General features: G+C 39.6%; 1 protein-coding gene across 1 annotated transcript in view; it reads left to right on the top strand.

Annotated features, from left to right (window-relative positions):
- arhgef28a (Rho guanine nucleotide exchange factor (GEF) 28a) overlaps positions 1–26,590 on the top strand; it is a 479,393-nt gene that overhangs the window by 406,896 nt on the left and 45,907 nt on the right. Inside the window, exon 37 of the mRNA XM_043707577.1 lies at positions 5,906–6,218. Within this exon, the coding sequence (XP_043563512.1) occupies positions 5,906–6,218 (313 nt within the window). The remainder of the gene's footprint in view (positions 1–5,905; positions 6,219–26,590) is intronic.

Genomic DNA, 26,590 nt, shown 5'->3' with positions numbered 1-26,590 from the left:
AATGATATCTCGAAAAGTGCCCATATTGCAAAGGAGGAGGTGCTCGATGTCTTAAAATGCATAAAAATAGATAAATCTATGCGACCATATCAAGTGTACCCTTGACCTTAGAGAAGTTGGGGAAGTGATTGTTGTGTCCCTTGCTGAGATATTTGTATCATCGATAGCCACGCATAAGGTGCTGGAAGACTGGCGGGTGGCTAATGTGGTGCCATTATTTTAGAAAAATGATAAGGAAAATCCAGAGAACTATAGGCCAGTGAGCCTGACATCTGTAGTGGGTAAGTGGTTGGATGGGACTCTGATGGACAGGATTGACATGTATTTGGATCTGATCTGATCTCTAGCATCTGCAGACCTCACTTTCTCCTCATGTATTTGGAAAGGCAAAGACTGATTAGGGATAGTCAATATGGCTTTGTGCTTGGGAAATGGTGCCTCACTAACTTGACTGAGTTTTTTGAAGAAGTGACAAAGCAGATTGTATGGCAGAGTAGTGGATATTGTCCATATGGACTTCAGTAAGGCACTGGACAAGATTCTGCATGGTAGACTGGTTAGCAATGTTAGATCACATGGAATACGGGGAGAACTAGCCATTTGGATATAAAATTGGCTTGAAGGTAAGAGACAGAGAGTGATGGTGGATGGTTGCATTTTGGACTGTAGGCCTGTGACCAGTGATGTGCTGCAAGGATTGGTGCTGGGTCCACAGCTTTTTCTCATTTATATAAATGATTTGGATTTGAATCTGGGAGCTCTTGTTAACAAGTTTGCAGATGACACCAAAATTGATGGTGTAATGAACAGCAAAGAAAATACCTCCAAATTACAACAGGATCTTGATCAGCTGGGCCAATGGCCGAGGTGTGGCAGGTGGAGTTTAATTTGGATAAATGTGAGGTGCTGCATTTTGGAAAGGCAACGTAGGGCAGGACCTATACACTTAATGGGAAGGTCCTGGGGAGTGTCGTCGAGCAAAGAGAACTTGGGGTACAGGTTCATAATTCCTTGAAAGCGAAGTCGCAGGTAGACAGGGTACTGAAGAAAGTTTTGGTACTGTTGTGAAGCAGAGGTCAACACCCCCCCCCCCCCCCCCATAACTAAAACTGAAACTCCCAGAGAAGCTCACTTTGTCTCATAATCTAGATTTTAGATTACAATCACAATCAAGCATTTTATATTAGATTTTAGATTACATTACAGTGTGGAAACAGGCCCTTCGGCCCAACAAGTCCACACCGACCCGCCGAAGCGAAACCCACCCATACCCCTACATTTACCCCTTACCTAACACTACGGGCAATCTGTTAAAAGAATTGTGAAAAGTGGGAGGTGAGAGGTACGTTATACCAATCCATTATAAAGGAGTGACTAAAATGAAATCCTTTCACTCACTCTACAATCAACAAGTGGCAATTTATTTATCTAACTCCAACAGTGAACAAATTAACAGAACTACTAACAAACTGAACAATTCCCCTCTAACTGCTAACTATTCCCTAATAAAACAAAATCCTAATGGTACGCTATTCCAATAAAGTACAAGTCTCAAAATACAATAAAAATTTAGAACTCAGTCCCTCAAAATTACGGTCAGGATACATCTTCCAGAATGCTCCTCACCCTGTCCACTGATCTTCTTTCAGGAGCATCTTTCTCCTTCAAATTCTTGTTTCAGCTCTTCTGTCAGGACTGTTCTCTTTATGAATTCTGCTATCTGCAATATGAGCTAAGAGTGCCACAGTACTTTTATTAATTAGATGGTACTTTCTCTGAGAGCTGAAAGTTGTTTGCCGTCTCCAATTTTCCAAAAGCCCTCACCTTTTATACCCTTGATTAATTTCTTTACAGATTCATTCTAGGCAGTCAAAACCATAAGATTTAAATTTAATTTGTTTTTAATATCAAAGGGGTTGATTGGCTCAATTTAAAAAGACTTGTTGTCATGGTAAAAATGCTGCTTGGCTGTTTGATACAAAATGTTTCATTTCGGGTACTCTCTGTGCACCTGCACTTTAAACTGCTGTTCAGACATCCATTTTAACTCTAAGCACTGTAAAATAACACTACCTTTTAAAGGGACTATGCAATGCTTTACCCTATTTTACAATTTTGCACACACCAACTTCGCAACATTATGCGTTGAGTATAACAGTTGGGATATCATGTTGTGGCTGTACAGGACATTTTGGAATACTGCATTCAATTCTGGTCTCCTGACCATAGGACAGATGGTGTAAAACTTGGAAGTGTTCAGAAAAGATTTACAAGGATGTTGTCTTGGTTGGAGGGTTTGACTAAGGTTGAATAGGCTGGGGCTATTTTCCCTGAAGCATCAGAGGATGAGGGTTGACCTTAAAGAAATTTATAAAATCATGAAGGGCATGGATAGGTTGAATACTCAAGGTCTTTTCCCCAAGTTAGAGGAGTCCAAAACTAGAGGGCATAGGTTTAAAGTGAGAGGGGAAATATTTGAAAGGGACCTAAGGGGCAATTTCTTATGCAGAGCGTGGTGTATGGAATGAGCTTCCAGAGGAAGTGATGGAGAGTGGTACAATTACAACATTTAAAAGGTATCTGGATTGGTAATTGAACAGGAGGGGTTTAAAGGGATATGGGCAAATGCTGACAAATGGGACGAGATTAATTTAGAACATCTGGTCAGAATGGATGAGTTGGACCGAAGGATCTGTTTCTGTGCTGTATTTCTCCATGGCTTCATCACACCTCTTGAGAAATAATTATTTGTGGCTGTTATTTTAAAACATTAGATGAGCTGAAGTATTCTTGCTGTGCACTCATTCTTATCCCATTTGTCCAGCGGGGTGTCATTTCCATGCTGCTACCAGTCATGAGTATCAAACCAGTGCTTTGAGGAGAAATGGAATTTAGAGCTGTAAGTGTGGCATGTGGAGGGTAAGCTACTCTGATTTACCTGGACCATAAAAGTCAAGGTTACAGAATAACTTCGGTACTTTTCTGAGGGGTCTACACCATCCCCCTTAAAAACAACTGACAAGAATACTCAGTGTCCATTGTACCTCAGATTTGCAATCAGAGTCCTATATACATTATTTCAAATAGTCTCATGGACAAATGGAAATAGGTAGATGCTACAATCTCAGATGTCCCTAAGATGGTGGCATAGAGAATTTTCTTGTTGTTACCGTCCTGTTTACAGATGCCAGATTTGCTCAAAACGAGCCATGTTATAGTGAAGTGCTCTTCATATTTAATCAGTGATTACTTTTACAACACGTGACCTTGGTGGGGAGGTTTACTTTCCAACGTTAAGATAATTGTGGGCAATTTGCATTTGAATTTTTGAAATGCACTTCGGATGAGCAGTTGGAGATCTTTCAAAATATCCTCTTACATGTTAGCATACAGAATTACTGCTTATAACTCAAATGTCATTTTGCAAGTTGAAATATTTTCTTTAGTTTCAATTAAAACGAAAGTCATTTGCCTTTTCTTGCAATTTTACATTTTAAAAGTTATAGGTTACAATTCAGCTGCTTCCATTTTTGGGCCCCTCACTGCAGAATGCCAACAGCTTGTGCTCAAAGCGGGAGGACGGAGACCTTGGACCTCATTATTGCGTAACATGTTTTACAGTAAAAGCCTGCATAGGTTCATGTGTCAACGTTCAGGTAAATGTTTGGATGAGGGTCACAGGGGTCTAGAAGAGGAATGGCTGCACTTCAGAATCACATGATCAGCCATGATATTTTTAAGTGACAAAGCAAATTCAATGGACCAAATGATCTACTCCTGCTCTGACTTGTTATGCTATCATATTTTTATGTGAATGATTGAATGGTTTGGAATATTCGAAAGGGGGTCGTGAAGGTATATCACAGGTTTCTGCAATATTGTTGGAATATGATCAAGATTGACTAGAAGGACAAAGAGCACTGCAGGATTCTATGTTATTGTTGGTTAGGTATCAAGTGCAGTTGGGTGAGTGGGTGGCTTATGAGTTCTGGAATGGTTCAAAGCAAAGGTTTCAAGAGGTCAGAGATCACAGGACCAGATATAGTAGTGGCTGAGATGAGTTGCTTAGCACTTAGATTTTCCCAAAGATAGTCAGCACTGGTGTTGGGCATCTCGGGCACAAGCTCAAGTTGCAACAGGGATCAGAACAAAATGTTAGTTTCTTTATTTGAATGTTTCAAAGACCTAACTCCTGATTCTGAGGTGGGTAAAGGACACCTCTTGTTTAGTTCTTCAGAAATGTTGTTTGGCAGAACTTTGCTGATGTGGCACAAATGTCATTTTGAGCACCAAACTGCAGACATGGCATTGAAAGCCCAGGTATCTCAGAGCTATCTTCTAATCAACAATGTATTGGAGGAGTAAAATTTGTCAGTTAGCTTCTTTAATGCATGAACCAGTCATCAGAGAGAAGCTGACCCAAGCTCATTTCTTCTATGTGAAGTTCTGATCCTATCTCAGATAGTATTTAGCAGCTTTCTGTCATGCTAGATTGCAACGATAAACCAATTTGAGAGAAAAAAAGGTTACTTTTGCAATAATATGGAGTAAAATCTTGAACATGACTCATTAAAATGTAACCATATACCAGAACTTAGTCCAAAGCTTCACCAGATAAGACGTTCATCAGGAAGCCAGATAAAAACTAACCAGGAGATTGTTGCTCTTTAATGTTCTTCTGAAATATTCTCCAAGCTGTTTAATCCCAAATAATATGCACGAATATAAATGACTATTATTTGTTAACTATGAATGATTTAAATGTTTGCCTAACAGGGTATGCTGAAGACTTGGGTTCAGGTATTATTACAATCTATAAGGTATTTCTTAAATCACTGTGTAGAGGTGATATAACTTTCAGAAATAGTATATTTTTGAAACTTTGTAATGAGAGATATTTAAATTATAATTAAGTACAGTGCATCAGAGCTCTGTAGCATGACTAGCATGTATTCTTGTCACCTGAGTGGTACTGTGACAATAAATTCATGGCATGATTAAAACTGCAGATTAACATCTCTTATCTAATTCAGTGGTGGACATCAGAACAGCCCATCATTTGTTGGCATATGCATATGACTTCTGCAGTTGGCGGTAAAGGTGGCATCTGCAGTCGGTGTCAGAATTACAATGTTGGGCTTCAACTACAATAGGCCTGAATCACAGGAGGATCAAAGGGAATGGCAGTTGTATTGGCATGGTAGGCCCAGTGTCGTGCTCCTGGAATGCAGGAGCGGCAGTGGTAGTTTCCGAGCAGGACTCCTGGAATGGACTGTGATGTGAGGGCTTTAGTGGGCGCAGAGCTTGTTGTGGAGAATCCCACTCCCTCTGATGTTGAGCAGAGCACAAGAAGGGAGGAAGAACTCTGTTCTTAGCTATATTCTTGTTATATCTTAATATCTTCTGTAACTTAGAATGGTGCCAGAGCATGGCGACATATTACACATTTCACTATTTATTTGATAAATACAAGTGACGACATATCATCCAATTCATTTGCAAAGTACTTTATGCTCCTTCCCATTTCTGTATTTGCATGGCTAGTGCTATGCTGGTGTAATGTAGGATCAGCTGCTGTGTGATTGCGTACAAATGGATGCTATTCAGCGAAATTGTTATGCTTCTCTCTATTTGCAGTTTTGTCTGTGGTTTCTCCCTTTCATGTGCTACTAGAACCTTTTAAGAACACCTCTTTAATGAGGTGCCCAGTCTTTGCTCTATACATCCCCCTAAAGGCATGATTGAGATTGAAAGTCATTATTGTGCATGAGGTGTGGGGCGGGAATGTAGAAAGTATGGACTTACATCCTTTTATCATACAATACACCAGATAAATGTGTCATGAATTTGTATGATAATTAATATCATTTACATACCCTTATTTTAAATGCTTTAATTTCCACAGGTTCCAATTCACACTCGCACAGGAAGCTTGGGCGGTGCAGGAATAGATACAGCATCGGTCTTCGTAAATGAGGCTGCACTCCAGTATTCACCAAACAATTACCAAAGACCAAACAGTGTACAGACATTTTCTGAATCTCACAAAGTGGAAAGTGCCTTGAACTCCATTGTTAGGATTAATGAAAACTTGAAACACGAAGTTCCTGTTCAGCTTCTCAGTGCAACTAATCAGCTTCTGAAACCTACAGGCATCCATCAACAGATACCAACAAAATTGGCAAGTTTCTCCAAAGGAAACAGGGAGAAAACAAAAGGTAAATTAATGCAATTTTGAAATCGTTTACACTTTCTGTCCATTTTACTGTTAGACAGTTTTTGAATAACAATTAGTCAACATTTTTAACAAGAGGGAAGTTATAACAATGTAATGACAGGATTCCACATATTAGATAGTTGCAGTTCCCTTGCCTTCTCCCCCTTCTCCATGCTCTACTGTCTGTATCTATTTACTTACCTACTTGCTGAGTGGAATTGAGCTGCTTTGTTTACCTGCATGTAACAGTGAACATATTCAAAGTAATTCATTGGCTATGGAGGGCTTTGTGACATGCTGAAGATGTGAAAGGTGCTGGAAAAATACTTTTTTTGTTAATTTTCCTTTATATTACTGATATTTTGCACTATATTCCCTTTTTAAAAAAGAGAAAAAATCTTTTCAGGCTTTTCTGAAGTCGGCATACTGGACTCAAAACATTAATTTTGTTGCTCTCTCCACAGGTGGAGGGGGCAGCATTTATGCAATAGTGGGGGAGTGGAGTGCTGAGGGAGAAAGGATGTTGACTGTGCAGATTAAGCAATCAGAATGTGAGAATGGCAGAACAATGGTGTGACTAACGTTTTTATTGTTTTTTAATTGCTGAAAGTATTGGACTAGTTTTAACATTGTGATATTTCCAGTTATACTGCAAGTTTTTAAATATAACATATATATAAAAACAAATTACTGCGGATGCTGGAATCTGATTCCAAAAGAGAAAATGCTGGAAAATCTCAGCAGTCTGGTAGCATCTGTAAGGAGAGAAAAGAGCTGATGCTTCGAGTCTAACGTCAATGAATTACTTTGAATACGTCAGCTTTGACAATGGGTCAGTTAGACTCGAAACGTCAGCTCTTTTCTCTCCTTACAGATGCTGCCAGACCTGCTGAGATTTTCCAGCATTTTCTCTTTTGGTTTAAATATAACATATCTATCTTTACTTTTTATTTTTTTCCTTTTTCTTTTTTCCATACTTACTGCTTTAACTTTTATCACACAAAATAATGTGTGTGGGAAATCATGTCTCACAAACTTGATTGAGTTTTTTGAGGAAGTAACAAAGAGGTTTGATGAGGGCAGAACGGCACATGTGATCTATATGGACTTCAGTAAAGCAATCAACAAGGTTCTTTATGGTACAGGAGTTAGGAGGTCATGTTATGGCTGTACAGGACATTGGTTAGACCATTATTGGAAAACTGCATGCAATTCTAGTCTCCCTGCTATCAGAAGGATATTCTGAAATTTGAAAGGGTTCTGAAAAGATTTACAAGGATGTTGCCAGTGTTGGAAGGTTCAAGCTATAGGGAAAGGCTGAATAGACTGGGGTTATTTTCCCTGGAGAATTGGAGGCTGAGCGGTGACCTTATAGAAGTTTATAGAAATCATGAGGGGCATAGATAAAGTGAATAGCCAAGGTCTTTTCCATGGGGTGGGGGGAGTCCAAAACTAGAGGGCATAGGTTTAACACGAGAGGGGAAAGATTTAAAAGGGACTAAGGGACAACTTTTTCATGTAGAGAATGGTGTTTGTATGGAATAGACGGCCAAAGGAAGCGGAGTCCAGAACTAGAGGGCATAGGTTTAGGGTGAGAGGGGAAAGATATAAAAGAGACCTAGGGGGCAACTTTTTCACGCAGAGGGCAGTACGTGTATGGAATGAGCAGCCAGAGGATGTGGTGGAGGCTGACACAATTGCAGCATTTAAGAGGCATTTGGATGGGTATATGAATAGGAAGAGTTTGGAGGGATATGGGCCGGGTGCTGGCAGATGGGACTAGATTGGGTTGGGATATCTGGTCGGCATGGACGGGTTGGACTGAAGGGTCTTTTCCATGCTGTACATCTCTATGACTCTAAAAGGAATCTGGATGTGTGTATGAGTAGGAAGGGTTTAGAGGGATATGGGCCAATGCTGGCGAAGGGGACTAGATTAGGTTAGGATATCTGGTCAACATGGACAAGTTGAACCGAAGGGTCTGTTTTTGTGCTGCATATCTCTAAGACTATGTAATAATACTAGTCTGTATTGTTTCTAATTTTTTCTTATTTTCTTTTCTTCACACTCTGCTGTGGCTATGTTTTTAAAAATCACAAGGGAAAATCACAATGCTCCATCTAATTGTGTAGTGTTTGCATTGAGAGCTGATATCTGACAGTAACCATGGAGGGAGAAATGTGTGGAATTTTCTCTTTACAAACAAAGTGGCAGCAACTGACCCCAACCAGGAAGATAACACACTAGATCACCAGTTAAACAGTTTATTAAACACTCTATCATAGGGTTCATCAGTCTACTCCTTCGGGATCTAGCAACAAGAAAGTTTTAAAAACCTTTTCACAGTGTGGTGGTCGTGGGATGGGGGCGGAATTGGGGGAGGGGGTGCAGTACAGAGAGTGGCTTTCAGAGGCCACTGCCTTGCTCCTATCTGTGCTTCCAGTTGCCCTGAGATTGAGTCAATTCACAGGTCTCTCTCTCCTCTCAATTCAGTAGGCAGGTTGCCATATTCCCAGTTGGGAAAGCAGCTGATCAATAAGTTGGCAAGTTGAGGCCTTTAGTGGCCCTTGAGTGGTCCAACGATATGCTGGTCAGGTGAATTGGCCATGCTGAATTGCCCTTAGTGTTAGGCGCATTAGTCAGAGGGAAATGGGCCTGGGTGGATTATTCTTCAGAGAGTTGGTGTGGACTTGTTGGGCCAAATGGCCTGTTTCCACATTGTAGGGAATCTAATCTTGATTGTTTAAGGGCAGTAATTACTAGCTAGTTGAGAAAGTCACCTATGGACCTTTTTCATTTAGCACTTACATACAGGCCATGTGAAGTGGTTGAATTTCTCTCTTAGGGCAAACTGGTCACTTATTTCTCCTCTCACCACCTTCACAGAGCAGAAAAGCAGGTCCTGGAGTTAACACTTCATGAGTGATGAAAACTCCCTCACAGATACTGCCAAACCTGATGAGTGTTTCTAGCATTTTCTGTTTTACAGCTTCTTCAGTTTTTTTTCTGAGACTTATCATCAGGTGACTAACAAGTGATTTTTATGCAATTATAATGTACTCCTGTCTTTATCTGCGTTCTCAGGATAGCAAGTCCCAATTGTATTTAAATGATTTAAAGTGACATTCAAATAAATTTCTGTGGTACCCAGTTATTATTCTATTTCAGCAAAGTTAATTTATGTGAGAATTAAGATGGACTGTGCACCGATCATTTGAATGCAGTTCAGTCTACCATTTAAAAGCCCATTTCCTCCTGTTTTTTGTGCCACACCTATAACAATGTGACCTTCTGTCATTTTCTGCATGTGCATTTCCAATGTTGTATTTATTAGACATTTTGAGTTGCCATCTGCTTTAAAGGAACTAAGGTATGAAACAAGAACAGGGTATAGCCCATGCCTTTGGCAAAGTTCACTTGCTTCACAGCATAAGTATACAGAGGACGATGTTTTTTTATCAATGATTACTTACTTACTGTTATGCAGAAATGAAAAATATTTAAAGAATGAGGAAGCTTATACTAAAAATAGGTAATTTCTGATTGTGCACAGCTGTGTTACTAGCATACACACAAGGTGGACCCAAACCATTGGAATGTTTTGTGAAGAGATTTGTCCTTCTTCCTTTCATATGGTTATCATCAATATTTTGATTATATAATGTCATACTTACCAGATACTTCCCCCAAAAAATTACTTCTATTACAAAGACGGAGTAGAAAAGACATGTTAGTTTGAGTCACCTAATGATTTGGAGGTGCCAGTGTTGGACTGGGGTGAACAAAGTTAAAAATCACACAACACCAGGTTATAGTCAAGTAATCTAACCTAATCTAGTCCAACAGATTTATTTGGAAGTACTAGCTTTCAGAGCGCTGCGCCTTCATCAGGTAGCTAATGGACTACCTGATAAAGGAGCAGCACTCCGAAAGCTTGTACTGCCAAATAAACCTGTTGGACTATAAGCTGGTGTTGTGTGATTTTTAACTTTGTGTCAAGTAAATGATGCATTGATACAATTTGTAACATTAAGTCCTGGAACTCAGAACAAGCCATGCCTCCTTCTGCAGGCACAAAATGTGCTTCAAAGACACACTGAAACACTTTCAGAAATGTAACCACTATCAATGCCAACATGTAGAATTAACGTATACATGCACCCTAACAATATTTGTTATGGTTCCTGTGTAGCCATCCAGGATGGATTCCTATACCTAACATTCAGCTGACTGCATGTGTAAATTGAGGATTGAGTGCCTGTTTTTGATGTCTATGCAAAATGTGCTGCAGCCAGGTCCTTTAGACATTCAACAACCAAACCAACAGTACTTGAAGGCACTATTGATGTAATGAGTTACCACTGACTGCATTGGGTTATCTTGTCATTGTACTGAATTTTATCAAATGTTGGCTCAGCGTTAGATTTGGGAGGTGTCATGGATGTTTTCCCTCCAAGAGCTCTAGCATGCAATTCTCCACTGGTCACCTTATTATGTTTGCACCATACTTTAGAGACTGTAACGAGGTCAGACAGGTGGACATCATAGAATATGAGTTCCCTGATTGGGCCAGGTTGACAGCCCCAATCAGGGAACCCTGGCTGACAGATATAAACAGGAGTGTCAGAGGTTATGCTCACTCCGAGAGCTGGCTCTGAGGAAGCTGGATCAGTGTCAAGGACATTCCATGTGTAACAAATGGGTGACTTGATGACAGGATACTGGCCTCTGTGGACTTATTTCACACACATTTATGGCACTGCTCGCACACACCAGTTGCAGAAGTACTCGCCACTGCCAGAGCCACCTATTATTTCTGCTGTCAGTGTCATATTTAAACCTGAGCTGTGCACTAGGTCAGCTGTTGCCAGTCTCAAATAGCACTTCACAGTACAAGTAGTGGGAGAAAATGAGGAAGAAAGCTTCTGAGAGCATCAAGTTGGGATGGGTGACACTTGATGATGAATAGAAACTCAAACTCATGAATGTGTTGCTATTTTACATCATCACCAGTCTGATCGACAGCTCATTGTAACTGCAGTTACAAGAATCAAAGCTACACAGGCTAAACGTCTACAGTATTACACCATGTTAGAACCCTATCTAAGAGAGTGCTACTCTTTCCCTAATGTCCAACATAGTATAACATTTTGTCATTGTTCAATGTGAATGCACCACATGTTGAAAGGCCTTCAAAGATTTGCAAATGTTAACTTTTAAAGAGCAGCAGGTAAAGAAAAGACTTTAGCAGCGCTGACTGGACTAACACTTATTGCCCATTCCCCAGCTGCCATTTTGAAGGGGCAGTGAACTGTCTTCTTGCGTCACTGCAGTCTATTCAGTGTAGGCACATCCACCTTTCTCTATACTAAGTATAGTCATTGCCTGGCACAGGTCTTTCAGCATTTGGACATGGACTGCTTCAGTATTTTGAAGAGTTGCAAATGGTGCTGAATATTGTGTGGTCAATTCATGAATGTCCCCACTTCTGACCTTATGATGGAGTGAGGGTGAAGCAGCTGAAAATGAGTAGACCTTGTCTCCTAGTAATTATTCTTGTAAGGAATCCTGCCCTTAAAATTAATGAGAGTTCTGAATGATATCGGCATCATGGCTGCTTCCAGAGTACCTGCTGCAGACTTCTAAAATATAGTGCTGATGATCATAAGTAATTTAAACATTGATGGAATAGAGCCATTTTCTGTCGATGAAGTCACTCAAGTTTTTAATATGACTCTTTCAGTACAATGGGTATCATATGTAGAACCATGCACGTGGGGAGACCAGCTATGCTGACCTTACAGCAAACAAGCTGAAGCAGTGTGATCGTCTTAAATTACATTGGTAACAGCCTTGATACATTTGTGATTTGAGAACTGAGAGATGCATACAGGTTCCCACTGGATACTTGGAAGCAGCCAGCTGCATAAATATTTAGTGAGCTGGAACCTTCATTACCATTGAGATAGTTAGTCACCTATCCCTTCAGTTTGCAATTTCTGTTTCAATAAATAACACATTTCTGTGACAGTATCCAAGAACATCCTCAGTCTCTAGTGGCAATGCATCTTTCTCATCTGGAGAATTGACCCTCCAAACAATAGACTCTGGGCCCTTTGTACCTGTTCCACATCCTGAGGGGCCATTCAGCTGTGACCGGGGTCCACATGTGGAGTGTGTTTGCCAGCCCCTCAATGTCGCTGCTGGCCCTGAGTTTGCTGGCACATTTGTTCTTCAGTGTCTCTGCATCTGTGTTGCACTGCAGCCAGAGTGATAATAATCCATTTTGGATTCAGTCATATCATTTCAAAGGAACCTATTTGGGGAATATCAGAAAAAGAAGAGGTCCTTCGTTATGTAAGTAGTCAGCATTTGTTTCACTCATAAATGACTGTTAAGCATTGTCCTCCTTAGATTGGGAAATTGAGGACTCTGGCAAGTAGGGCCATGAAATACCTATATATGGACTTTGACCTAATGGGCCTTATTTGGTAATAAGCAAGTACAGCAGAAGATTGTAAATGGCATAGGACTAACAAAACCTTATTCCAGCCCCCACTCCCCCCATCACTCAAGGTCAGCCTTGCGTATAAGAGCATATTGGCAAATGCATACAATTCAGGTTGAGGAAGTCAGCTCCACATCTTTGTGCAGACTGAGACATTGGATTATTCTTATGAATTGTGGCTCATAGGTGCCACTTCTGATTACACCTTCACAGAGATGGCTATGATCCATTTGTGATGACCATTTATAATGAGATGGTCAAGGTTGCTTCAGGTCAGAATTTGTGTCTGAGTGTAGTTAGTTACTGCATCACTTCCACATGCAGGATTCTATGATTACAGATGTCTTTAATCTCTGTGAAGTGCCTGATTAATTCAATTGCTGCATGAAGAGTCTCACATTGCTCACAGGCCCACCCTCTGAGTTTGGGAAGATTGCTCTTACATAATGGAGCATAACAATTCTCCATCACCTTCATTGTCTTTCTTCAGAATAAATCATCAACAACATTTGGTTTGACCTTTTACCAGTGAGTATGTGGTTAGATGTTGCAGAGATGTTGTGTTGAACTTCAGGTAAAATGGTTCTGCCTGGTATCTTACACACTTTGTCAACTGCACTATTAATATTGCAGTTTTCTTAAATGGGAGAATTAATTATATTTATATTAGTTAGAAAAAGTTGCCATTATTCCTATTTTATGTTGTTATTTAACTTCACTAGGTCTTGATCTGAGGTATTAGTGATCGATGTTATCATAATTAAAGCCAAATTCCCACCCCTGTCAACAAGTAACAAACTAATTAATTACCAAGTATCAGCAATTACTATTACCAGGATTACAATTATAGAGTCATGGAGATGTACAGCACGGAAACAGACCCTTTGGTCCAACTCGTCATTGCAGCCAGATATCCTAACCTAATCTCGCCCCATTTGTCAGCACTTGGCCCATATGCCTCTAAATCCTTCCTATACATGTATCCATTCCTGATGCCTTTTATTCCATACATGCATCACCCTCAGTGTGAAAATGTTGTCCCTTATGTTCCTTTTTAACTTGTCCCCTCTCACCCTAAACCTATGCCCTCTAGTTCTGGACTCCCGCAGCCCAGGGAAAAAAAATACCTTGTCTATTTACCCTATCCATGCCCCATGATTTTATAAACCTCTATAAATTCACCTTCTTAAATGTAAACCAGAAATATTACATTGAACATTCTCTGATTCCGTTATAGTATTCTATTTATAGCAGTAAATAAGCATCAATTTTATTGACTTATTGAAACCGTTGATATCTTTAAAGTGCAATCTAATAATAGTTAGCTCATAATTCAATAGCTTCTAACGGCTGGTGTTTAATCTCAGTGGGAAGTAACAAACCTACTGAGGGTGAATTTCCTGTAGCTGCTCATGCTGCAACATTATGGAACTGGGGGGAAAAGTTCTACTGTGATCATAGTCACAGCTTCAGACCAGATTATGGAGTGGGCAAAGCCCCAAAATATATTCATGCCCCCCATCCCCCACCCTACATTACTGACCACAAATTGCAATGTATTGTGGCCTCACCACCACCACCATCATCACCTCACCATCATAATGTGCACTCTTCCATAATGTCCTGTGTCATTATTTTCATTTGCTAGTAATTACAGTCAACTTTCAAACCATACAATTGATATTTTCTTACTTCCCTCTTCTCCCTTGAAATGTTCCCACCAAAAGGTCTCTAAGAAGTCAATTTCCTCATAAAATGTGGTGGCACAGTGGCAAAGTGGTTTCCTTCCAAAGTCCAAAAATGTGGAGGTTGAGTGTATTGGCCGTGCTAAACTGCCTTGTCATTTTCAGGGATGTCTGGGATAGGTAGGTTAGCCATGGTAAAATTCAGGGTTACAGGGATAGGATGGGGGGCCTGGGCCTTGTGGATTCTCTTCAGAGAGCCGTTGCAGACTCAATGGGCTGAATAGCACCTTTCCATGCTATAGGGGTTCTATGATTCTATACCATGGAGAAAATGACTGGAACCTTCTCATAATTCTGTGATTCTATGTGCATACCCAGATTTTGTTCCTGATTGTATTCAGTAAAGCTTTTTCACTCTCTATAGTACTTCATTATTTATTGCTTTTCCTGTCTCTTTCATCCCACCCCACCCCCAACAAAAAGGAGTGTGATAGCAGCAGTAAAAGTTGATTGTATTGCAAAGAGAATAGACAGCCATTTTTGCAGCCACAGACATGTTTCCAGGATGGTAAGTTGACTCCCTGGTACCAGCGTCAAGGATGTCTTGGCAGGATATTTTGAAATGGGAGGGGTAGCAGCCTGAGATTGTGGTCTGTGTTAGTACTAATGTGAAAAGACATAGTATCAGACTGGCTGAAGGTTAGAATCAGCAAGGGGCAGAGCACATTATGGAAGTTGTCCGAACTATATTGGTGAGACAAAGGGTGGCAATAAACAGGAAATTGGAGATGCATGCAACAAATGTTCTACAGTAATCATGGGTGATTTTAATCTACATATAGATTGGGCAAACCATATGACCATTAATTTTGTGGTGGATGAATTCCTGTCATCCATTCAAAATGGTCTTTTACACCAGTACATTGCAGTACCAACTCATGGGCAGGCTATCCTAGACATAGTTTTCTGCAATGAGATAGGGTTAATTAATAATCTTTGAGGGGTTGTTTAAGAAAGAGTGAGTGTAATGTCGTGGAATTCTTCACTGGGAAAGAAACTGAAGTAGTCCAATCCAAAACTAGGATCTAAGTCTAAATAAAGGAAACTACGAAATAATCAGAGGTGAGTTGGCTGCAATTGACAGGTTAACTTCATTAAAAGGCACAATAGTGGACAGGCAATAGTTAATATTTAAGGAATGATTTCATGCATTGAAATGGTTTTTTTATTCCTTTTGGATGAAAGACCACTACAGAAAAACTGGTCCAACTATAGTTAACAAACTAAATTAACAATATAATGAGATCTAAAGAAGTATCTTCTAAAGGAGTCTGAACAATTTGCAAGCCTGAGGACTGAGAATGATTTAGAATTCTGCAAAGGAAGACCAAGAAGTTGATAGATTAAGAGGAGAAAACAATCAAGATTAAGAAAATAAATTTCAATGAACATAAAACCAGACAGCAAGAGCTTCAATTAGTAGAGAAAAATGAAAAAAAAATTAGTGAAAACAAATGTAAGTCTCTCATAACCTGAAACAAGGAGATTAGCAATAGAAAGCAAAGAAATGCCAGAGTGTATGAAACAAGTACATCACAATAGATGACACAAACAATTCCCAGAAGTGCTAGTGAAGCAAGGGTCTTTTGGGATGCCTGCATTGAAGAAAAGTAGTATTTGCAAAAAAAAGTACTTTAGGTAAAATTAGGCTGGCCAGACTGGATGCAGGGATGATGTTTCCCTTTGCTGAGGGATCCAGAACAAGGAGCTATGGTGTCAGGATATAAAGTGGGCCATTTTAGACTGAGATGAAGCCAAATTCCTCCACTCAGAAGTAGGTGAACAAATTGACCACAGAAGATTGCAGTGGTGTAGTCACTTAATTAATTCCTCGAGGTTAAAGCTATATGGGGAGAGAACGTGACAATGAGATTGAGATAGAAGATCAACCATAGCTTCTATTTTCTACATTTTTATTTCAAAGCTATTTAGCAAGCTTGCCTTTGCTCCCATAGGGTCCACTTGTCCCATTCATACAAAACAGCGCTGCAAAGCAAGATTCTTACAAATTTCTTTTTGAGTTATTCATTCAGATTTCCTGTTAGCAACTGTTACCTTCATATTACTGTCCTTTTACTTATTTCTTTGCTGTGTCTTCCAACTCCAAATATAATGCTTCCTAAATATTTAAATTATTGTTCCAATTTTAGTTCTCTTCCTTCTGTGTATATGTGGATATTTATTGGTGATTTTAAGATGTGCATTATTTTGCTTTTGTAAATGTTCACATTCCTGCCAAATTCCCTTTCTATTGTTACTGCTTTATCTATTCATCCTTGTAATCCTTCTTCTGAACTTGGTACAAATGCTTGGTTGACTAATGAATGTTACCACTCCTCCGACCCCCACCTTACCTCATTCTTATCAAAAATTCTGTGCCTTCTGAAGCTTCTTGGATCTATGCTTCTGCATACTTAATGAAGATGACTCATGATAAACAATGCTCTTTTTGAACTTCTCTTCCAATTACGCATGGTTCAACTTCCCATTGGAAATCTGACTTCTTGCCATTCATCCCATGTATAAATTTCTTGCATGTCCTCTATCGCTCCGGTCTGCTCCAATGTCTTTCCGAACTTTCAACAGCTGAATCCTACCAAACAAAACAAATGTGTTTTCAAATCTACTGAGCAAATCATATAATTCATATTCAAACTCTAACCTGTACTTCCTATTGTAATGCCAGTTTTTTCTCTCGTCCCTCTTCCTCCCTGAGATCCAAACTTGCAATCTACTCTGTCTTTATTACAATTCTTCACACAACCTTCAATGCCTGGGCAATTGGATTAATTGAATGAAAGTCAGAGCATCAGCATTGAAAAGTGTGGCACTGGAAAAGCACAGCAGGCCAAACAGGAGCAGGAGAGTTGATGTTTCAGACATAATCCTTGATCAGGCCTCCTGCTCCTTGGATGCTGCCTGACCTGCTGTGCTTTTCCATTGTCTAGCTTTTCGACTCTGACTGTCCAGTATCTGCAATCCTCACTTTCTCCTCAGAGCAGCAGCGTGTCTTTGGTTTCACTCTTATAATAGTTGTTATTGTCTGCATTGATTCCTTTGGCTGTTCTCTTGAATTTAAATAACAGTTTTTAAACGGCATTGTAAAGAATAATATTAAGTCTATTCCCATGTTTTTAATTCACTCTGCACATATTTCACCTATTCCAGCCACTTTTCCAGTTTATATCTCATTTTTTGTTGTTCTTATTTCACTCTCTCGTATTTATGGTCCAATGAAATTGCTGTCAATGTACCGCGTCATCTAGTTCAATTATTTCAGGTTTTTCACTTTTTGCCCTACAGAAAATAATTTCAAAGTCTGTAGAATGGATCCATGTTGTAAAATTTCAATCACATTGCAGGTTATGTGAGTACAAGTTTGGCCCCAGAACAAATGCATTGACATGTGATACTGCAGGTGCATTTTGACCTGCATTGAGAGTATGTGTAAAAGCTAAGATACCACAAATTGCATAGAAGGAGTGACATTTATTATATGGAAATAATTCCAGGAAGTTTTCTGTATGTATAAGCAAGATTGAATCGGTGTAGATTGGCATCGAGTGTAAGTTTATTAAAACACTGAATTAACTACAATCTTATATGAATTTTGTCATCCTTTCAATTAAGCATTTATTCGTTAAGTGCTATGAATTGCTTTTCTCTGATTAAACCTGCACTTTTATTTGGAAATAGGCAGTAGAGGTGCAGTGTCCTTTGACACAGTCAATGGGAAAGTAACATGCAAACACCCTGAGGCAAGTTCTCACAAAGCTAAAACTGGCAAACGTGTGGAAGGCGAGACAATTAATGGGCGTGAGAAAAAATGTGTTTGATCTTTCAGCAATTGCAAGAATGATGCTGAATGAAAAGAAAGACTTGATCAATACCCTGTAGCAAAAAACTTATTGCTCAATTAATGTCTGTTGTCAGTAGCAGGTTATATTTAAAGTTGTAACTTCTTTTGAGTGTTAGTACATTTTCTTCTGCATGAAGGGCCTAAGTTGGATAGTTTCCAAAACAGGCCCAGGGATTGCAATGTGTAAATAATCTACATCCATTGATTTATATTCAGGTAGTAGATCATTATTTCACTGTTTACTGATTAGCATGACTGCTACATGCAGGAGGCTCTCTGTATTCTATTTATTGGCTGCACGCAACAGCAAAGGACCCAAAATCACCATAACTTCCTAGTCTCAGTTAAAGGCAGTCTGTATTTCTCAAATGGGAAGTGAATTATGGCTGGAGCGCTTGCTCAGAGTTATGCAGAAAGTGGAGTGGGTGGAATTGGGGAAAGATCTTGGGTAGGGGGTGAGGTTCCACTCCCATCCTTACCTGACATCAGCCCATGCAGTTAAAGCTTTAAATAGCCATTCAATAGCTTCAATAGATTCAATGGTAGGTAGTCCATCCCTGCCCCTAAAATTTCTGAGAGGCTGGGGGCAGATGGGTAGTCAATTGTAAGGTGTCCTACTGATTTTCTGTTTATTCTTCCCCACCCTACACCTTCAAACCCACCAGCAGTGAAGTAGAAAATTCAGCGAAGGTTTCAAGCCAGTGATCATTGACTAGTTCAAAAAGCTGTCAGGTACTACTCTGAAAAAGAAGGGAGAGTCCTGATGAAATCTACCCTTCAATCAATATTATTGTTTAGCCATATTGCAATGCTGTTTGTATGACATTGTCTTGTGCAAATTTACTGCCATGTTTCTGATATTACAACAGTGACTACTCTTCAAAATACATTTCATTAACTTCTAAATACTGTGGGATATTTGGTGGGATTTGGATTTCCTACCATTCCACTTTACAAATGCAAATCTGTTTTTCCCCTTATCAGAATACTGTGAAAGGCTGTGTTCACAAGTGACAGAGAAGGAAATTCATGGAGGAGTATTGATCCGCCAGTAGAATGCAGACTGAACCATAGTGTGTATCTATAGGATTGGTCAAGGGGGAGTTAAACCTGGGATAGTATCAAGACAGGAAGTAGGCAGAGATATGTGCAGTGATGGGTTTGAATAGGAATAGACTTAGAGCAGCTACAAACTAATGCCCATTTATGTTGAATTAAAGGTTTTTCTGGAATTACTTTTTGCTGTTGCTTTGTAATTCCAAGTTTCCATGACTCCATCCAATTTGCTCTGAAAACTTTGTCAGATAAATTGGTTCAAAGGATGTACAGAAAAGAATTGTAATTGTTGTTAATGTGGAAAATGAGATTGAATGAAAACATGGTCCACTGCTTTAAAAGCTTAAATATAAATAGTATTGATATAGTCATGCATTTAGTTAAAGGAGATAAATGTGAGTCAAAAAGATATTATAGTTGAACAGTATTTTGCCAAAAGATACTTATGTGTAATACATTCTTATTAAAAGTTGTGAATTAAGTTTTGACATTCCCAATCCATTAACCTACTCCTCCTCCTCTGCTCCTAATAAAACTTATGTATTTTAACCTATACATCTTGTCGGCAGATCCTGACTCACCTCATCTTGGCCAGAAACCTATGGTGGCTCCCACGCTCAGACTTGAGTCACAGTTATAGCTGGAGCTTGATAACACTTCCCCTTCAGCTTTGTAATTAAAGAAGGGCCCTGCTGTGCTTTGGGAGGTCACTGTGTTAGATGCAAACACCACCCCCCCAGATCATCGTGTTCCATCCAACAGTTTTTTTCTTTTACCATCTCCAATATTTGTTCCAATAAATGTAAGTGTTCAAAGAAATTAAGTCAAAGCACAAGTTTCAATCCTCTTTGTCTATTTGCCCTAGATTGTTTACAACAGTGCCATTGGATTCACTTTTATTTCCTGGAGACTCTGGCCAAATCATAATGGGATCGCTTTGCAATTTTCAGCTATTAAGTTAGCTGGAGCATTTTAACTGCCACCCTGCTAATTTCTACTGAGCAGATAGAAGATGAAACAATGTTTACCCTATTTATTTCTTCAAAATCCCTTCTGGAGTGTCTGTTGTCAGTTCAATGTTCAGTGGAATGCAATGGCTTATGAATTCATTTTGTACAATAAAAGGCATATGTCAATTACTAAATAATTAATTCACTTTCTACAATCGAATACACATGTCAATTATCAACAGAAATTAAAAGTTAAGTTTTATTCAGTGGAAGTATCATCTGGCAGATCAATACTTTGTGTTGTGGAAGTGCCTGGTTATCTTGAAACTGCCTCTGGCTGTTTGCTGCTGTTCTCTCATCACTGACTGACAGTTCTCTTAAACATAGACTTAGTGCATATTGTACATTTCTAAGCCTCTGTGGCTTCTGGGCTGATTTTGCCATCACACTGGCCCTGGAGTTATCAATCCATATTGGTCATATGCCTCCAGGAATTAGACATTAATTTCCAGGACAATTTTGTGAATATGCTGGAAAGAAATCAGAGCTGAAAATGTGTTGCTGGAAAAGCGCAACACATTTTCAGCTCTGATCTCCAGCATCTGCAGTCCTCACTTTCTCTGGAAAAAAATCAGGACAATATTTTAACAAAAAATCACGTGAAAACAAAATTCTGCATATGATGAAAATCTGAAATAGCAATAGAAAGCTTACTGATCTGAAACTAGAAATTTTCACAGAGGTGAAACCCTATCCACAGCCAAGAAGTTGATTCCTTCCCAGAACAGGAAACCACAACCAAATTCTACAGTCAACAAGCCTGAGGTCATGAATTCATCCAGTGTGGAACAAAACCCCATTTCTGAGAGCTACTGGCCAACCAGTGTTTGACAGCAACTCTTAAGTCCTTCTCCTACTAGGACTACTGACTCCTTCTGGCACTGAAACGGTAGTCAATTCCTGGTGAAGAGCTTATTGCTTCTCAGCTTGAACCAGAATGGATTCTGTTCCTGCTTTCTCAAGGAAACCCCGTTGTTTCTAACACTACAATGGCTTCCTTAAAGAGTACTATCATGCCATCTCCCTTTTCCCTCCTTACCTTTCTAATTGTATTTTATCCTTGACTACTAACACCCTCTGTTTATCATTTTTAAGCTACTACATCATACTTGCACACAGGAATTTGTGCTTCTAACTTACCAACTTCATTCATCATACTTAGTGTGCTTATATCTATGCACTCAAAGCCAGTTTTTGTATTCCTTGCAGACCAATGTAGCCTATCCATGTCTAAAATGATGCTATTTCCTTCTCTGCTGCTATTTGACACTCTCACTTTATGCATGTTTTTCCTTGGTTCTGCTTTCATGACCTGATGCTCATCCCCATGACCTCATTTGAACTCCTTCCAACCAGAGTGGTGATCTTTCCTGCAAGGACACTGGTCTCAGTTCTGTAACTTTTGATTTTAGAACTTGTCTCAATGCCCCAGGATTCAGTAGCCCTCTCTCCTACATTATGCCTCGAACTTTGCCCAAGTTTGATCATCCTCATTTCCCTATTTCAGCTCTTGCTATTGCATGACACTAAGATTAATACCACTGAGTCCTATTTTGTACCTTCTTGAGTTCCAGAAAATCTCACCATTGGATTACAATATCCACCCTCTCTGTGTTGTTGGTACTGAGTTGTGGTACAACATCTGGCTCACTCCCTTCTGTCTGTAATATATTCAGTTTGAGTTGATTTTGATTAGATTGATTTATTTTTGTCACGTACCTTGATACAGTGAGAAGTATTGTTTTGCAATCCAGCCAAATCATATCTTACATAAGTACATTAGAGTAATAGAACAGAATGCAGAATCTAGTGTTACAGCTATAGAGAAGTTGCAGAGGAAGATAAATTTGAATATATGAGAGGTCTTTTCATAAGTCTGGTAAGTTTGAATCTGTTGGTACATGTTTCAAACTTAAGTATCTTCTTTCCAATGGAAGAGGGTGGAAAAGAGTATAATTGGGGTGGTAGGGTCCTTTACTCTGGCACTGGATCACCATCTGGCACACATGATGGTGTCAGAAATCCCCATCCATTGATCTGAACTTTTATTCACTCATACGATGTAGGCATTGCTGGTTGGCCAACATTTATTGCCCATCCCTTGTTGCCCTTGAGAAGGTGGTATTGAGCTGCTTTCTTGAGCTACTGCAGGCCAGGTGCTGTAGGTTGATGCACAATGCGCTTAGGAAGGGACTTCCAGGATTTTGACCTAATAGCAGTGAAGGAACTATGACATATTTCCAAATCAGGATGAGGAATGGCTTAGAGGGGTACTTGCACATTGTGATGTTCCAATGTTTCTGCTGCCCTTGTCCTTCTATATGGAAGTGGTTGTGAGTTTGGAAGGTGCTATCTGAGGATCTTTGGTGAATTTCTGTCTAGGGATGTGCAGACTAGGTGGATTAACCATGGGAATTGTGGGATTACAGCAATAGTATAGGGATCTGTGTGTGATGCTGTTTGGAAGGTCGTGTGCACTCAATGGGTCAAATGGCCCGCTTCCACATTGTATTCTATACCTGATATCTACCATTGCTACAGAGGGTTGGTGGTGGAGGGAGTGAATACTTGTTGATCTGGTGCCAATCAAGCAGGCTGCTTTGTCATGGATAGTGTCACACTCCTTGAATTTTGTTACTTCTTGAACATTGCTGGAGCTGCAAGTGGGGGGTATTCCATCACACTTCTGACTTGTGCCTTTTAGATGGATGACAAGCTGCTTTCCTTTAAGGTTTTGTCATGCCCAACCATCTCTAGTTTGGAGTAGCTGTATGAGAGTGGCACATGTCCTGAGGCTCATGTATGTCCTATTTATATTTACAATTTGGATGGCCAATCATGTCCTGAACATACTCTGTCTGTGATTGACCACCTCCTGAAATGTGTGTTTCAGAAAATCCTCCCAGCTATCCTCATTGTTGGAAATCCCAGGAAAACTTCTTATGAGTTCCTTTGGAGTTGGCCAATGCTGCAGCAATTGCAAATAAAAGATTTCCAATTTCTTCATATGATTGGAAATAAATAGCCTCAATTATGTTACAATCCTGTCAATATCTTGTCTAAAGTATTAATTTTAAGTAATGCTTCTAGACCTGCCCTGCAATGATATTGTTATTTATTTACTTACCCCAATTGAAACATATAATTTCACAGATCTTAAATTAAACAAATTTTGTTTAAGTTTTAAAAATCGGGGTTAAGTAGAGAAGTAAGGAAACATTCACCAAGAATCACTTGCCTGCTTTCCAGTGATGTCCCCCTCTCAAAAGGATTGATGACAAGAGAGCATGGATTTAAAGTGATTTGTAAATGCAACAAATGTGATGTGGGAGAGAACAATTTTCATGAGTGGTTTGGATCTGGAATGCATTGCCTGGAAGTGTGGTAGAGGTAAAATCAACTGAGACTTTGAAGAGGACATTGTTTCTATTCTCGTAATCATCCAATGTGCAAGGATATGGAGAAAAGGCAGGGGAATGGCGCCAAGTCATAATTCTGATTAAACACCTAGTGCCAACATGATGGGTCTATTGGCCTGGTTCTGTACTGTTTCTGTTGTTAGTTTGTTTTGCTCATTATCTGGATCAGTGGTGCTGGAAGAGCACAGCAATTCAGGCAGCATCCAAGGACAGGCAAACTCGACGTTTCGGGCATTCCTGATGAAGGGCTTTTGCCCGAAACGTCGATTTTGCCTGTCCTCGGATGCTGCCTGAATTGCTGTGCTCTTCCAGTACCACTGATCCAGAATCTGGTTTCCAGCATCTGCAGTCATTGTTTTTACCTGTTTTGCTCATTACCCCATCTGACATCAGCTAACAACCAGCCCCTCTCAAAATTCCCCACTCTCACATATCCCAGTTCCTTGCCACCTGTTCCTGCTGTTTTATCCCAATACATTGTTACCCCAACCCCACTCAGTACCCATATCTATTACTTTTTACCCCCATCGCTGCTCATTATCCCCTTCCCATTCATTATTACGCCCCACAAACCCTCAAAAGCACCTAGTCCCACTTATTATACTCATTAGCCACCACCTCCTCTCAATACACTGCTTATTATTACCCAATCCCATCTGAATGCACTTCAAGCCCTCAATGCCCTCATCCAATTGTTACCCCCAATCCCCACTCATTACCCCAACTACATTCATTAATTCAATCCACCTCAATATCGCCACCCCTTCTCAATTCATTGAGCCTCATTCATTACTACCGCAGACCTGCTCATCCATACTCCATCTTCACTTTATTATCCCTGCCGTTTTTATTACTACCCTTCCTCCCTGCTCATTACTGCACCCAATCGCACTCATTACAGTTTACGTCTGTGCTTATTTTACTGTCATCCTGACTCGTTAATTTGTCCCCCAACCCCATTCAATTTTCATCACATTCTTCCGTTCATTATCTCACGTGCCTATGAATCCTGCTCATTATTACTCCCCAACCCTGTTTCTTATTGTTCATTACCCCTCACCCCTGTTCATTATTCTCTGCTCACTATAAGCCATCACTCATTCCCATTTACCCCACCCCAAAAACCTGCTCATTTTGACATTTTGCCTTCACCTCCATTCATAAACTCCCACCGCTATTGCTGTGTTTTTGTTGCTGGTCTTGCTCTATTCTGCCAGCACCATTTATATCCATTAATCTCATTGTCTTTCCATTCCTGCACAGCAAATAACAAGAAGCAAGGGCATTCCAGCATCGTTAAAAGAACACAAAGAGCATTCATGTGATTTCATAACTTCATGACATCCCAAAGCATTTTACAACTAATGAGTACTTTTGAAGTGTGGGTTCTGTCATAACAAAGGTAGCACAATTATGTATTTATAATTCTTGGAAGACAATTAAGTCAGAGAATGAAGAAGTGAAACTTGTTCTGTGACATACATGATCAAAAGCATTTTTTGAGGGATTGTACTTTCCCAAGATATAGCAAACTTACTTGGAGAGAGATGAAAAATACCAAAAACAAGGACAGACGTATAATATTCTGCTATGGCTATGAGGGCATTTAAATGGAATGTAAATAATTTAAATAGTTTCATATATTTACTTAATATATCATAGATTTTTAACAGATTGTGCTTTTACGGGAGGGTAAATTCTTGAGTTTGATTTTATCCTGTTCGTGAATGGGACCTCTTTTGGCTTTTTCCATGGTACAACCAGAATGCTGGTTGGTCACCTTCATAATCAACCTCTGAATGGGATTTTGCAAGTAGCTTTACAGCTGGATAGTCTTCCTGTCACTAATACTTCTGATTTATCCAGACTAGAGACCGGCACAAATATGCACTGTCTTACTTACACAAGTTACTTGAGTCTAGGGCCTCTGTGTTAGAGGCAGGACAGCGACGCACAAAGAAACTGCAGTGACGAAGCAGTGCAAACCATAATTTCCTAAATTCAACTTCCCAGTCTGTGAGGAGTATTTTTTCTCAGCTGGGTTACCAGTCGGGGTGGTTATGTTTGGTGTTAGTGTCTGTTAGTTATGAAAAGGTCAGATCTCAAGCTCCTGATTTGTATCTAATGATTCTTATCACAAAGGACGGAAGTGCTGACATGAATTCAGATTAAAATTGAGATGTGCTGTGATGCCTTCCATGATAGCTGACACTTATGTAGTTTCACACAGTTGTTGGAAAAGTGGAGGAGAAATTCAAAAAGTATGGTTCCAAAGTTCATCTAGAATTGTTAGCCATATTAATTTTAAAAAATTCAATGGGCACAGGTGCTGGGTAAAGATATCCTTTTTTTCCATTTATGTGAACAACATTCAAGCATAGTAAACAGAAAACTGTTTTGCAGAATAAGTCATTTGTGTAATTATCTTTTGCAGCAACATGCTGCTTAATTCCTGATGTGGTGAAGTGTGAGGTTGAGAAGAATATGTATCAGGATATTCCCTACTTGATAGTTTCCACAGCATGAATGAATCTCTCTTAAAGATAGTTGCAATTGTTGCATTTCTGAAATCTTCAAGGTGAGTGCGTACAGTCTTGATGAGAGCATTAACGTCCACCAGTTTTGTAGATCTAAACTGGAATATCACTGGGGCAGTAGACTTTGTTGTTTTTATTTGTTTTGATTTGACTGGACTACAGAGTCCTTTTTAAATCTTTCTCCTTTCACCTTAAAACAATGACCCCCAGTTTTGAACACCCCCACCTAGGGAAAAGAC

This window comes from Chiloscyllium plagiosum, chromosome 2, assembly GCF_004010195.1.
Source record: "Chiloscyllium plagiosum isolate BGI_BamShark_2017 chromosome 2, ASM401019v2, whole genome shotgun sequence".
In the NCBI taxonomy this organism is placed as follows: Eukaryota; Metazoa; Chordata; class Chondrichthyes; order Orectolobiformes; family Hemiscylliidae; genus Chiloscyllium; species Chiloscyllium plagiosum.
The sequence above is the reverse complement of the archived record's forward strand: the minus strand, read 5'-3'. Positions and strand labels throughout refer to the sequence as shown.